At 35.5% G+C, this 13998-nt stretch overlaps 1 protein-coding gene across 5 annotated transcripts in view; it reads right to left on the reverse strand.

Annotated features, from left to right (window-relative positions):
* Calx (sodium/calcium exchanger 3) overlaps positions 1 to 13998 on the reverse strand; it is a 110867-nt gene that overhangs the window by 31999 nt on the left and 64870 nt on the right. For 4 of the 5 annotated variants that reach the window (XM_089092209.1, XM_089092210.1, XM_089092206.1 and 1 more), the window contains exon 4: positions 2620 to 2753. In XM_089092209.1, the coding sequence (XP_088948335.1) occupies positions 2620 to 2753 (134 nt within the window). The remainder of the gene's footprint in view (positions 1 to 2619; positions 2754 to 13998) is intronic. The other variant, XM_089092208.1, reaches the window with a different exon arrangement.

Raw genomic sequence — 13998 nt, forward strand, 5'->3', positions numbered from 1 at the left:
GACAAGGGATTACAACAGTTCAAAAACCTTAAAAAAGAAAACCAAAAATATGAAGCTTAGTAGACATCGTTGTTAGAAATTGTACTTGCTTTAACAATCAAATATCTTTAAAAAGACACTGCCTGAAAAGACATTAAGTTGCATAAAGAGCAAAAAACTGGTAGTTGCACAAATATTTGTATAAATTTTAACAAGGGATTAAAACAATTCAAAAACCTTAAAAAAGAAAACCAAAACTTTGAAGCTTAGTGGATATCGTTGTTAGAAATCAGAACTGCTTTAACAATCAAATATCTTTGATAAGACTGCAGTATGAAAAGACAGCAAATTTTAAGTGGTTAGAAGACAAGCGATAATGAGAATCCATATATAGAAGCCTGTCGCGTGCCAAGTGGGAGGGCCCGGCGGCTGGTAATTACAAGAATATTTGTATATATTTTAACAATGGATTGGAACAATTCAAAAACCTTAAAAAAGAAAACCAAAAGTTTGAAGCTTAGTAGATATCGTTGTTAGAAATTGGACTTGATTTAATAATCAATATCTTTGAAAAGACCGCAATATGAAAAGTCAGCAAGTTTTCTAAAATTGTCTGCGGTTAGAAGACAAGCGACAATGAAAATTCATATATAGAAGCCTGCCGCGTGCCGAGTATTGCAAGACGCAAGATGTATGACCGTTGTCAAGACAACAAGATGTTATGACCGGTCATCTTGCAATCTATCTTTTTGTCTTATTTTATGTTATACTCTGAGTATGTGAGGCCTGCTACTTCAACTTTCATCAATTTGTGGTATAATAAGAGCAGTAAAACAAAATCTGTCCGGCATTTTTTGCATGCGTTGGGACTTCTCCTAGTAACCTCCCTAAGCATCCTCACAACACAACGGTCATACAACAGAGCAGCTACATGGCTACCATACTTGAGTAGCCATACAATACAATTTTTAATCAATTTGATCTCGGGCTGCTACTGTCGTGGCAAAAACAAAATTGCCAACCAATTTGTTTTAGAATCCCTAGACAACCGTAAACACAAAACTGCTCAAATGGTTGCTTTAACTAATTTAAGAAGTATCCAAATTCAAAAAAATAACACGATCTGAGTTATTCTCTGGGTCAAAATACCCAGAAAACAAAATTCGACTGAACAGCAAAGATACATTGAGGAAATAAAATACAATATCTATGGGGAAAAAATCTTCATGAAGAGACAATGAAATCTATTTGATAAAAGAGGAACGTCTCTTTTTTCTGTTCTTTTCTTTTTATTAAAGTTTCAGTTCTGCTGATTATTATCATACAGAGAGCAAGAAAGTTTTTCTAATCTTCAAAAAATTTAGAGAAATTTTATTAGCACTAAGAATAAATTTATTAATTCTAGAATAAATTCTAGAATATTCCCTTATATCATAGAGTAAACTGGCGCAGGAAAAATCCTAAGAAATGTAAACTTAATAGTTTAGTCATCCAAGCACTAATTAGTGTCTAGTCTTTCTATATTATTTTTCTTGTTGTTGTGATACGCAAAAGTCTTTTATACGTTCAAAAAAGGTTCAGAAGTTCTGAGAACAAGGGTGGAATTGAGCTCTAGACAAACAGGGAAAGTTCTAAAATAAATAGCGGTACCAGAGTCTCTGATGAACTAAGACTTGCGAGTTTCATTTCTCTTAGTGACAATTAGTGACTAGCTTTTCTGCGTGTTTGTTTTTGTTTTGTTAGCTTGAAGTTCAGTAGAATGAAGCACATTTGAAGTGCAATTCTGAGAATGGGGCCAACTCAGCTGAGCACATCCTTCACCGATATATTCAAGGCTTCCCTCTTTGCTCTATGCCGTGAAAATCCCATTCCCTTTAAATAATTTTTGGAGACCTCTTCTCATTTCCATTGGGGGATATCTTCTTTTTTTATTTGGCCCTGGTAAATGACCAGAAGGCATGAATTTTGGCAACATGTCTTTAACTAATATTAAGAAATTCTTAGCATAAAAGCAAAGCATGTTGTAAATTTTATACGATGATTTTACTCCAAGGCCGTTTCCAGAGGGGGGGGGGGAGGGGGTTTAAACTCCCTGACCGTATCCAGGGAGTTAGGGGGTTTGAAAGAAAGGTTGTCCGACTCGTAAAAAACGTAACAAAAATGAATATAAACAAATTTTTGATTAGTTTTAAAAAGATTTTTTGTCCCCCCTGAAAAAATCTGTTTGTAGCCCCCCTCCATCCCCCCCCCCCCCGAAAAAAACTGGACATGGTCCTGATTTACTCCATTAATGTTGACTATAGCTTTTAACCCTCCTAATTTTCAGAAATTTTACAACTTTTTGAACATTCAAAAAATGAAAATTTTAAAGGAAATTAAATTTTTTACTATCATTCACCCCCTCCCCTCTGAAAATTTGGTCGTATACCTTTCTTGTATCATTAGAAGACATTTGGTTGATAGCAACAAATCTGGGTTTGGGCAACACTAAAGAAAAATTGGGTTCTATGCCTTCAACCTACCTATATCTATATCTTCGATGAAGATGTTCAAAACCATTTTTACGAACATATTTTAGAAAAATCGTTGGTCATCCTATAAAGCATAAGTAAAAAAATAGTTCTTCTTACCATCACTTACCTTAAATTCTTTACTTTCTTTAATCCTAATTTGTACCCGTGTCACGTCACCTAATTTTGGGAGACCTAATAGTGCAATCTTCTCCTCTTCTGTTAAACTTGAGCCTTTGGGCATTTGACCTGCAATTTCATCATCTGGAAAACAGAAGTAAATGAACTCAAAAAACAGAAGTAAAAAACATAAGTAAATGAATTCATGTACGTAATAAGATGTTGAAAAAAAGTTGTTATTTTTAAAAAGCAAAAACAAATAGAGCAAATTAGCAACACTAAAAATCAAAACAAACAGAAATTTTCGTGTGCATGAAGCCTCCCTCCCTTTCTTCTTTATGATAAAGTTTCACTAGTACTGACCTGGAAGCATTTTAAACAGCCAAATATACAACGAGTTGGTGATTGTAAGGATTTGATCTACTGATTGCTAGCTTTTAAAGCATTTGAAACAAAAAAATTTATTGTTTACAGCAATGCAAATAAACAAGCCCTTCCCTGTTTAAGGCGCTAAAAAAAAATAAAAAATTTCGATCCTCAATTCTCTTGTGTCAGAGCATTGGTTGTTGAAGCATTGAGGATAAAAGGCGAAACTTCAGCTCAAAGAGTGGGAAGTCCAGCGTGGCAGTTGCCCCATCATATAAAGAAACAAAATTGTTTGTTTGGAATTTTAATCTTAATCTTTACTTTCATTTGAAAAAAAAATCCTGTTTAATTTAGTCCCTGTTAGTTTTTAATGTTATATTCAGAGTATTTAAGTGAATTTGCTTCCAGAAACATACGTTTTTTATATTTTATTCTATCTCATTCAAACGACCATTTTAAATTCCAGTCTCACATAATTTTGAAGGTGGTCCCAAACTCACCATGGATTGAATGTCGTTGTTAATAACCGCTAAAAACTCTCAAAATAATGTGTACCAAGAAGAATGCTTTCCATAGAAAAAAATGGCCAGAAGTTCCTTAAAAAGACGAAATCGAAACATACCGTATTCTTAAAACAAACTTTATTTTCTGTTTCCTGACACCCAGTCAACATTTTAGGTTTTAAAGAACGGTTTTGTCCCATAATATAAACCTAGCATAGTCAGTGTTACTGTTTCTAAAATTCCAGTATGTATAAGTTTAGGCTACGTTATTTTGCCTCAAAATATAACACTTCTAATTTCTTTTGATGTGCAGCTGATAGTGAAAGCAATTTGATTCTATGCTAATAAAAATAAGTTTTTCAACTAAAATTAAGGAGCAACATTAAGAATTATAACGAACAAAATTTATTACGCATATGAGGGGATTGCCCCCTCTTCAATACCTTGCTCTTTGTGCTAAAGCTTGACTTTTTGTTACAACTATTTAAGTTGTTATTTAACTTTTATTTATATTATTTAAATTAGCTATTAAAATTAACTATTGGAACACGAGGGCCGTTTATTTAGAATAATAAGCTTTTAAAAAAAGTTCTAAAAAAAACTTTATCGTAAAGAGTGAGATATTGAGGAGGGGACAACCCTCTCATATACGTAATTTTGCTCCTTGTTTTCAGTTGAGAAAAACTTGTTTTTATTTAATTTATGATCGTACCGCGAAATCCGGCTCCCCCTCAGTTAAAAATTCACTTCCCCCACGAAAAATTCCTTCGTGGAAAGATCCTCCCACATAACCTCTTTCCTCCCAAAAAATGTATCTGTACACTTCCCAATAAACAATACTATATATAAATTAAATAAAAAAACAAGTTTTTTTTAACTGAAAGTAAGGAACGACGTTAAAATTTAAAACGAACAAATTATTCCGTATATGAAAGGGGCTGTCCCCTCCTCAACGCCTCGCTCTTTACGCTAAAGTCTTTTATTGTTTAAAAACAAAATAGAGTTGTGAGAAAGTCAAACTTTAGCGTAAAGAGCGAGGCATTGAGGAGGGGACAGCCCCTTTTATATACGAAATAATTTCTGTTCGTTTTAAGTTTTAACGTCGTTTCTTACTTTAAGTTAAAAAAACTTGTTTTTTTTTTTATTTAATTTTGAACGCTTTTTAATTAATTCAGGTTTTGATTTTGGTTCACCGTACGTGAACAAATACAACAAGAATCTCCTATTCATTTTACTTTGGTTTCGTTAAATGACTCTCTCGAAAGTTGTTTAATTTTATTTGCGAGCTTTCCCATTAGTAATTAAAATACGTAACATACGAAATAACATATGTAACGAACTTCTATATTCATATATTTTTATGCGTATATTAAAGGGTTCTCCCCCTAGTTTAATACCTTGCTCTTTAAGCTAAAGTTCGAATTTTGTTCCAATTCTTTAAAAATGACCCCTTAATCACAAAGGCCGTTAATTAGAATAAATAGCTCTTATGAAAGTACTAAAAAACTTTTGGCTTAAAGATTGAGGTATTGACTAGCGGGTGAACCCAATCATATACGTAATATTTTCTGTCCGTTTTAAGTTTTGATGTTGCTCCTTACTTTCAGTTGAAAAACTTGTTTTTTTATATTTAATTTCTGATCTTTTTTTAAATAATGCTGGGAAATCCGGCGCCCCCTTCATAACAATGTCCCTTCCCCCATGAAAACTTCCTTCATGGGAATATCCTCCCACATAACACCCGACCCACCCCCTCCCCCCACTAGCAGAAAAAATCCCCCCTGAAATCGTCTGTATACTTCCCAATAACCAATACTATATGTAAACATTGGGTAAAGTTCATAACTTTCAGCCCTTCCCCCGGGGACTTCGCGGGATTAAGTTATCCTAAAAGACATAGTTATCATATTTTCGACCATGCTGAACAAAACGGCTATATCAAAATTTTGATCAGGTGACTTTGGGAAAAAATGTGCGTGGGAGAGGGCCTAGTTGCCCTCCATTTTTTTTGGTCACTTAAAAAGGGCACTAGAACTTTCAGTTTCCGTTCCAATGAGCCCTCCCTCGATATTCTAGGACCACTGGGTCAATACGATCCCCACTGGGAAAAAAAACAACAAACAAACAAAAAAATACAGACGCATCCGTGATCTTTCTTCTGGCAAAAATGCAAAATTCCACATTTTTGTAGATAGGAGCTTGAAACCACTAAAGTAGGGTTCTCTGATACGCTGAATATGATGGTGTGATTTTCATTAAGGTTCTATAATTTTTAGAGGGTCTTTCCCCCTTTTTTTCTAAAATCAGGCGCGTAACTTTTGATGGGTATAACTAAACTTGATAAAACTTATATGTTTGAGATCAGCATTAAAATCTGATTCTTTTGATGAATCTATTGGTATCAAAATATTCCGTTATTTAGAGTTTCGGTTACCATTGAGCCGGGTCGCTCCTTACTTACAGTTCGTTACCACGAACTGTTTGACAATGGGCAAGGTGCGCAGCTTGCAGTCCTTCCCCGGGGGACTCTGGAGCTTCAAGTCATCCTCAAAGACACAGCTACAAGATCTTTCGACTATGTTGAACAAAATGGCTATCTCGGAATTTTGATTGGGTGACTTTGGCAAAAATTGGGCATGGGAGGGGGGCTAGCTGCCCTCAAATGTTTTTGTCACTTAAAAAAGGCACTGGAGCTTTCGATCTCCAATCAAGTAATCCCTCTCCCGATCCTCTAGGATTAATGGTTTGATATGATGACATGAAAAAAAAACAAATAAAAACAAACAAACACGCATCCGTGATCTTTCTTCTTGGAAAAAAATGCAAAATTCCCCAATTTTGTATATGGAAGCTTGAAACCTATACAGTATTGTTCTCTGATATGCTCAATCCGACAGTGTGATTTTTATTAAGATCACTTGATAATTTGGGGGGTGCTTGCCACTTTTTCAAAAGTTAAATGAATTTTCTCAGGCTCGCAACTTTTGATGGGTAACAATATAGCTGATGAATTTTATACATGTTGAATAAGCATCAAAATTCGATTCTTTTGATGCATCTATTGTTATCAAGACTATGTTTCTCAGAGTTTTGGTTAATACGGGACCGCATTGCTCCTTACTTACAGTTTGTTACCACGAACTGTTCGATCACATACTGATTGCAGCATAAACGCAGTACTTATAGTTGCCAAACTGCATGTTCGTTGCATTATTATTTGTAATCATTGAGTAATCATTTACACGAAGACAAATCTTCCTACTATAAATTTATCGGAAAAGAATAAAAAGGCCGACAAATTAGTACAATTATGTTCCCCTTCGTCCCTGAAGAGGATCAATCTCCCCAATTCTTGATAACAAATTGATCTTTGTGATAGAGGATATACCACTAAACAATGGAATTCAAAGCCTGCTAGCGTTTGGGTCGTAAAGTTAACTGGACTAGCTTTCTTGATTAGCGTGTCCTTGGCTATAGTTACCCTCCTACCAAATTCCCAGTTAATACCAACATTTTAGAAGAGAAGGTAGAATGGGCTCAGAAGTGGTGAACAAGTCTGAAAATCCATCGATTCGCCTCCTTACCCCAAATCATTTGTCCCATAAGTTTAAAAGTTGATTGGAGGTCGGAGAAGGGGTATACGTCACTGAAAACAATCATTCTCATTTACCATAGACCTTGGGTACTTACCCATAGATTTCAAGTCGATCAGTGACAAAACAAATGCCTGACCTCCTTTCTACTGAAAAGTTGGCATTAGAAGGCAGTCTTGGAGAGTCCAATAGCCCACTTGGAGTCAGAGATCATGAAGATAAGAAATCCTTATGGTGCAAGAAGTAGGTGTTTTTAAGATGCATAGATTTCCATTTGAAGCTGGAAGTATATGGCGGGTGTTGAAGGGCCAACCTTTCTACTTCACTTGGGCTCTTCAATAGTGTAAAATGGAAATCCTTGCGTGATTCCTTTTCAAAAAGGCGTAATACACCCTCGGTTCTGACAAAGATTGTGCATTGCAAGGGGGAAGGAGGGATGTTGAAGGATCTCAAGTCCCAGTCTGTGCCTCTATCAATCAGATTGAAAATTCTTGCTTGATTTCACTTCAAACAGGATGGAACATGTCTACCTGCTTGCTTAAAATTTGGTGGGGGGGGGAGTGCGGGCTATTGGAGGGGCCATGAGCTTTTCTTTGTGCCTCAAATCATACAGTTTGAAAATGATTTTACTATGATGTAATGTGCCTATCTTTCTGCAAAGCAGTTGGGAGTGAGACGTGTGTGAAATGTTGGAGGGGCAACAGGCTCACTGTGGTTCTCCAGTCACAGAGATTAAAAGTTCTTGCATAATTCTATTTCAAACAAGGTGCAACATGCTTACATTAGTCTTGAAAGGTTGGCTGGATAATTGGAGGGGCCTATTGACCACTTTAGTTTTCTATTCATGTGGATTAAAAATAATTTTGTTATTCCAGTTCTAACGAAGTGTAACATTCCTAGCCGTCTAGTAATAAGTTGGCGGTGGGAAGGGTGACACGATACTGGACAGGCCAAGGGCCCTCTTTATGCTTTCACGAACGTGAATTTTAAGCTAAGAACAAGATACTTGTCTTTTTGTAAAAGAAGAAGGGAGAGAGGATTCTTGAGTATCCATGACTCCGTATTTTTCTCTTATCATACTGATTTTTAAAATCCTTGCATTATTCGGGTTTTGCAAAAGGTGAAACATTTCCACCTCTATTCTAAAAAGCTGGTGGAGGGATGGGTGGTGGAGGGTGGGTGTAGGAGCATGATCCTACTTTTCTGCTTCAACAATTCAGATTGAAATTCATTACATGTTTTCTTTAAAAAAAAGCTGTAACCTGCCTAACTTTGTGCTAAAAGTTGACAGTGGTAGGATAGGAATAGTATTGCAAGGACTTTCACCCACTTTGGTCTCCAATTTTAAAAATTAAAAATCCTTGCGTGGTTCCGTTTCAGACAGATTGCAACGTGCGTATCTTTCTGCTAAGAAGCTAGTGACGGGAGTGTCAGAAGATGTCGGAACACTTCATGCCTTCAGTAACATGAAATGAAAATGCTTGACATGATTCTGCTTCAAACAAGGTGAAACATACCAGGCTTTTTGCAAAAAAGTAAAATGTTTGGAAGGATCAGAGGGGAGGTGGGTTTGAGGGGCCATTCCTCCACTTTATGCTTCCTTTCAATACCAACTAAAAAGTTTTGTATTTTTTCAGTTACAAAGAAGGTGAATCATACCCAGAGGCGTCGTTTGAGGGGGGGGGTCAGGAGGGTCAGGGGGGCAAGGAGGGAGGGTAATGGCAGGGAAGATTCACCCCTGATCATCCTTGCCATTTTACTATAAGGCTGGTGGTGACTAATGTCGGGTATGTGGTGTCAGACCCGACTTGGTCCTGGCGTCAAATTGATTGGAAATCCTTACATGATTCTACTTTAAACAAGGTGCATTGTGCCTATATCTATGCTAAAAAGTTATCAGTAGGATAGGTGTGGGGGAGGTGCCACAAGCTTGCTTTGGCTATTCAATCATGCAAATTGAAAATCATTGCGTGATTTTGATTTTAAATGATGCAATTTGTCTATTTTTTGGCCAAAATATTGGTGTGGAAGATGCAGGGGGCGATAAAAAATCCATCAGCTCTTCAACGACTATTGACCAGCGTTAAAAAAGAAAATCGTATCGCTCTCAATTCAAAAACTGGTTTTCTTGCTGTAGGCCAACTTTCTGATATCCCTAATAACAAAGGATCGAAGAGAAACCCCGAATCCCATTTGTAACAACAAAACTATTGAAGTTTATTATGCACATATGATACCATTCCTCTATCTGAGTCCCTAGCACAGAAAACGGAATCACAAACCCAACAGAATCACAAACTAAAGTAGATTGTACAAGTAGATGACAGCACTTTCGGACCCAAGGGAAAATGCTCCTTTTTTGGATCTATAAATTTTTCGCTTTGTTATTCTACTAAAACCTTTTAACAACTGGGCTAGAGAGCCATCGCATGTTCTAGGCACTTTTATATTTGAATCTAACTTTAATTTGATGGGCAGAACAATTCAGATAGTCAACAACCCAAATGGGCGGAACAATCTCAGACAGTCCTCTCTAGCATAGACTCTAAAACCCCCCTTCAGCTCATACACTATTGGTTCTGGAAAACCATACTTTTTGACCCGAGGCAGTAATTTTGTGGAGCTTTCTACCATCATTTCGGCCGGAGGTCCACACCTTCCATAATAGCCGCATAAGCCCCCTTACGTTGAAAATAAACTAAAATATGAAAAAACAATACCAGAACAAAAACATTATTCCCACTGCACAATTTTCATCCTGAATCAGAATTAATTTAGACAATTTTAAACTAGAGTCTATTGAAAAAAAAAACCTCCTACATTCGGTCAATTATCATATGTTTGTCTAAGCACTGAGTTTAATTGAGATTTATCTTCTTTGTTCATTTATCAGTCTACCAAGGGAATGTCGCTAATCGTGTTTTTAATTTTCGTTTGTCCAAACCCAACTCAATCTGATCAATTTTGGCTTTTTTCTGATTGTGGGGCTATTTCGAGAAAGGAATACCCACGAGGAGGAATTACGTCCTAAAATTAAAGGACGTCAACCTGACTGCACAGCTAGACATATTCACTCTAAGACAGTGTATCCTAAATACTTCCAGAGAATTTGGCAACTACAAGACTTTTATCTTGGATAACGACACCTTTTCTTCTTTTTTAATATTAAGCTAAATAGATTAGACGTCCATCTAATTGGCTACTTACTAAATTAGACAGGGTAAGTTTGGCTAACAATAATATTTAAAGGAGACTACTACATCTTTCATGCTGTTAGAAATAAAGCAATTCCAAACAACTTGATTTTTTTTTCTTCGATCCAGATCCCAAGGTCTGCCCAGTTAGAAAAACAAAACAAAAAAGCATGTACATCAGATGGTGCATGCTACGCGCTGTGGAAACGTGCCTTACATCGTACAAAGTGTGTCATACGTACCATAAGATGCTTGGAGTGGGTGAAGTATGCCAGATGTGGCGGAACAAGTTAGCTCTAAGGTGCTCCAAAATTGGAACAAAGTAAGAATGGAAAATACAAATGAAAAGAGACAAAACCATCAAGAGGTTTAAGCAAAAAAAGAAAAAAAAAGGGAAAGTATGATATCAAAGTTAAACTTCGGTATTTATTTTTGAACTATAATTTTATTTCCTTTCTTAGACAAAAATGTTTATTGTCGTTATGTTTATATAAATTTGTCATTTGGATTAGAAATGAGAAGGCACGATGATCTCAAAAACTGCATGCATATGAGAGACAATTATTTTGGCATATATATATATATATATATATATATATATATATATATATATATATATATATATATATATATATATATATATATATATATATATATATATATATATATATATATATATATATATATATATATAGAGAATATATATATATATATATATATATATATATATATATATATATATATATATCAGAGATTTTGGGGGGGGGGGATTTTTTGCTTGCGATGGGTTTCTATAGGAAAAATTTTCCTTGGTGAAGGATATTTACCGGTATTATTTAAAAAAAAATGATCACACCAGAAAATGGTTCTACCCTTCTTCGAAACAAAATGGGGGGGGGGGCAGCCCAGCCTTCAACACAAAATTCAACAGTACTTCTCTGTTTAGACTTGTCCTTTTTAAAATTGGTATTGAACCAAGAGATCTTTTGCTCCAAAATAATATTCCTGATGAGTTGTTTTTCGCCGGAGGCAGAGGGAGGTGACTTCGAAAAAGTGCCCGAAGTTATTTTTGTGTAGATCTGAAGATTCATGAATTTTGGACGTAGGAACACTGCACAGGCATCGGATTGTTTTTTTTACGAGAAAAAAAAACTTGATAGCTTTCAGTCGGTTATTAGTAACGAACGGTAAGTAGTGACATTTGGTTAAAATTTAAATCAGAAGATTTGGCCAAAACATGTGCATCAAAATAATATATTTTTAAGTCCAATCTAAATATGTAAACTTGTTAATTTTAATGCTACCTCTCAAAAGTTATTAGCATAAGAAAGTTTGGTAAATTTTAGAGAATCAGAAAAAAGTTCCTCAATCAAACTCTTCGAACTCTTTAGGTCTGAGAACGTAAAATAAGATATATCAGTCCTCTATTTGTAAAAACACAAAAAATCGTTTTTCTCCTCAGAAAGAGCGCCAAGGACGAGAATTATTTTTTGTTCTTTTTTCCAGGAATGACCTTATCCAACAAATCTTCCAAGAATATTGGGGAAAACCCCATTGAAACGGAAATTCCGAGTCCTAATGTGATTTTTCAGCAATAAAATGGGGTCATGCCATATCAAGGTCGTGGTTTTACGACCTTGTTAGGATTTTTTAACTCAAAATTCCTAACAGGACCAAAATACCATTGAGTAAAAATTCCGGAATGGCCAACCAGTTGAAAACTACCAAAGACCTCATAGTTTCTTAGGATAGGCAGTCAACCTGTCACCGTATACGATGAATTAAACAGTTAGTTGTAACAAACTGTAAGTAAGAAGTGACTCGGCCCAATAGGAACTGAAACTTTAAATAACGGAATTTTTTATAACAATAGGTACATCAAAAGAATTAGTTTTTTATGCCGATTTCAAATACATTAAGTTCATTAAGTTTAATTTTACCAATCAAAAGCTACGAGCCTGAGAAAATTTTCCAATTTTCGAAAAACGGGGGAAACACCACTAAAAAGTCGAGTGACATTAACAGAAATATCACCATCAGATTCAGCATATTAGAGAGCCCTACTGTAGAGGTTTCTAGGTCCTTTCTGCAAAAATGGGGAATTTTGTAATTTTGGGCATAAGAAAGATCACGTATGCGTATTTATTTGTGGTTAATTTTCCCCCAAGAGTGATTACATCGAGCCAATGGTCTTGGAAGATCGGGAGAGAGCTCATTTGAACGCAAGTCAAAAGTTATAGTGCCTAAAGTTATAACAGAAAGATTGCTTTAGCGTTGCCTATAGTAAAGGCGATACGGCTCTAATGTTTTATTATTTTTTTCCCAGAGGTACTTCATATGGAAGGGGTCGTCGTAGAAACTTCAAAGAGGACTCATTCGATTGGAAATCGAGAGTTCTAGTGCCCTTTTTAAGAATCAAAAGTGATTGGAAGGCAACTAACAACCCTTCCACGCCCACCAGTTCCCCAAAACACATCCAATCAAAATTTTGAGATAGCCATTTTGTTCAGCATAGTTGATTTCCAGATAGAAATTATGTTTTTGAGGAGATTACTACCCCACAGCCCTCAGGACAAGGGTTGTAAGTTATACCCTGGGGGCATATAAGGTTTTTATAGAAAGCGTTGTCGCTTTTTAATATTCGAAAGTGAGTGGAGAGTAATTAACCCCCCTTTCATGCCCACCATTTCCCCAAACACATTCAGTCAAAATTTAGAGATAGCCATTTTGTTCAACGTAGTTGAAAGTTCTGGAAATTATGTATTTAAGGATGACTTACCTCCAGAGCCCCAGAGCTACCAGGGTAAAGGTTGTAAGTTATGCTCTGGGGGCATATAAGGTTTTTATAATAGAGTTGTCGTAAAAACTTCAAGAGGGGCTCATTTGATTGGAAATTGAAAGTTCGAGCTCACATTTTAATAGTCAAAAGAGATCCGAGGGCAGCTATCCCCCACGCCTTCTTTTTCCAAACCCAAAACGAAAAGAAATTACAATAAATAACCGAGTCAAACTCAAAACGAGCAGAAATTAACATAAGTTGGGCTCAAAACCCCTTTGCCTTCCCAAGGCCAAAACATAATTTGGTCTTTACTGAAAAAATATAAATGTTTTTACTTTTATAACTTTAATAAATCAAATAATATTATGAGTTTGATTAATAAATATAAGTATATGCATATTAAACTGACAATGCACATTCATTTGTATTTTTTTCAGTAATATACAAATTATGTTTTTGTCTTGGGAAGACAAAGAAATTTTGAGCCCAAATCAGGTTAATTTCTGCTTGTTTTGAGTTTGACTCGGTTATTTATTGTAATTTCTGTTCGTTTTGGGTTTCATTTATTTATCGACGCTGATTTGTGATAGTTTCACGCTTGGTAGGTTATTTCATTTTATTTTTGCTCATTTTTTGTTTGATGGAGTTCTTTACTTTTCTTTGAAAAACTTATTTCTTTGAAAAACTTAATTTATTTTATAGCTTGGATACACTTACGCTATTCTGATTTGGTCAAATCTTAAGAGCAGAAGTAGCCCCGAAAGTTTGAACATAATACTCTCAGTCCTTCTTGGGATACTGCTGAGATACCTTATTTGGAGTTAGCATTAACACAGTGCATTTTGATTTAATCTTAAGGCAACATTTAGTTTTTAAACATAAAGGCAAATGGGAGGTTGATTAGTTTCCCTCAAATCACTTTTGACTATTAAAAAGGGCATCTGCCCTTTCTAT

Source organism: Artemia sp. Qi Xiang Cuo, chromosome 7, assembly GCF_049724085.1.
Source record: "Artemia sp. Qi Xiang Cuo chromosome 7, ASM4972408v1, whole genome shotgun sequence".
Taxonomy (NCBI): Eukaryota; Metazoa; Arthropoda; class Branchiopoda; order Anostraca; family Artemiidae; genus Artemia; species Artemia sp. Qi Xiang Cuo.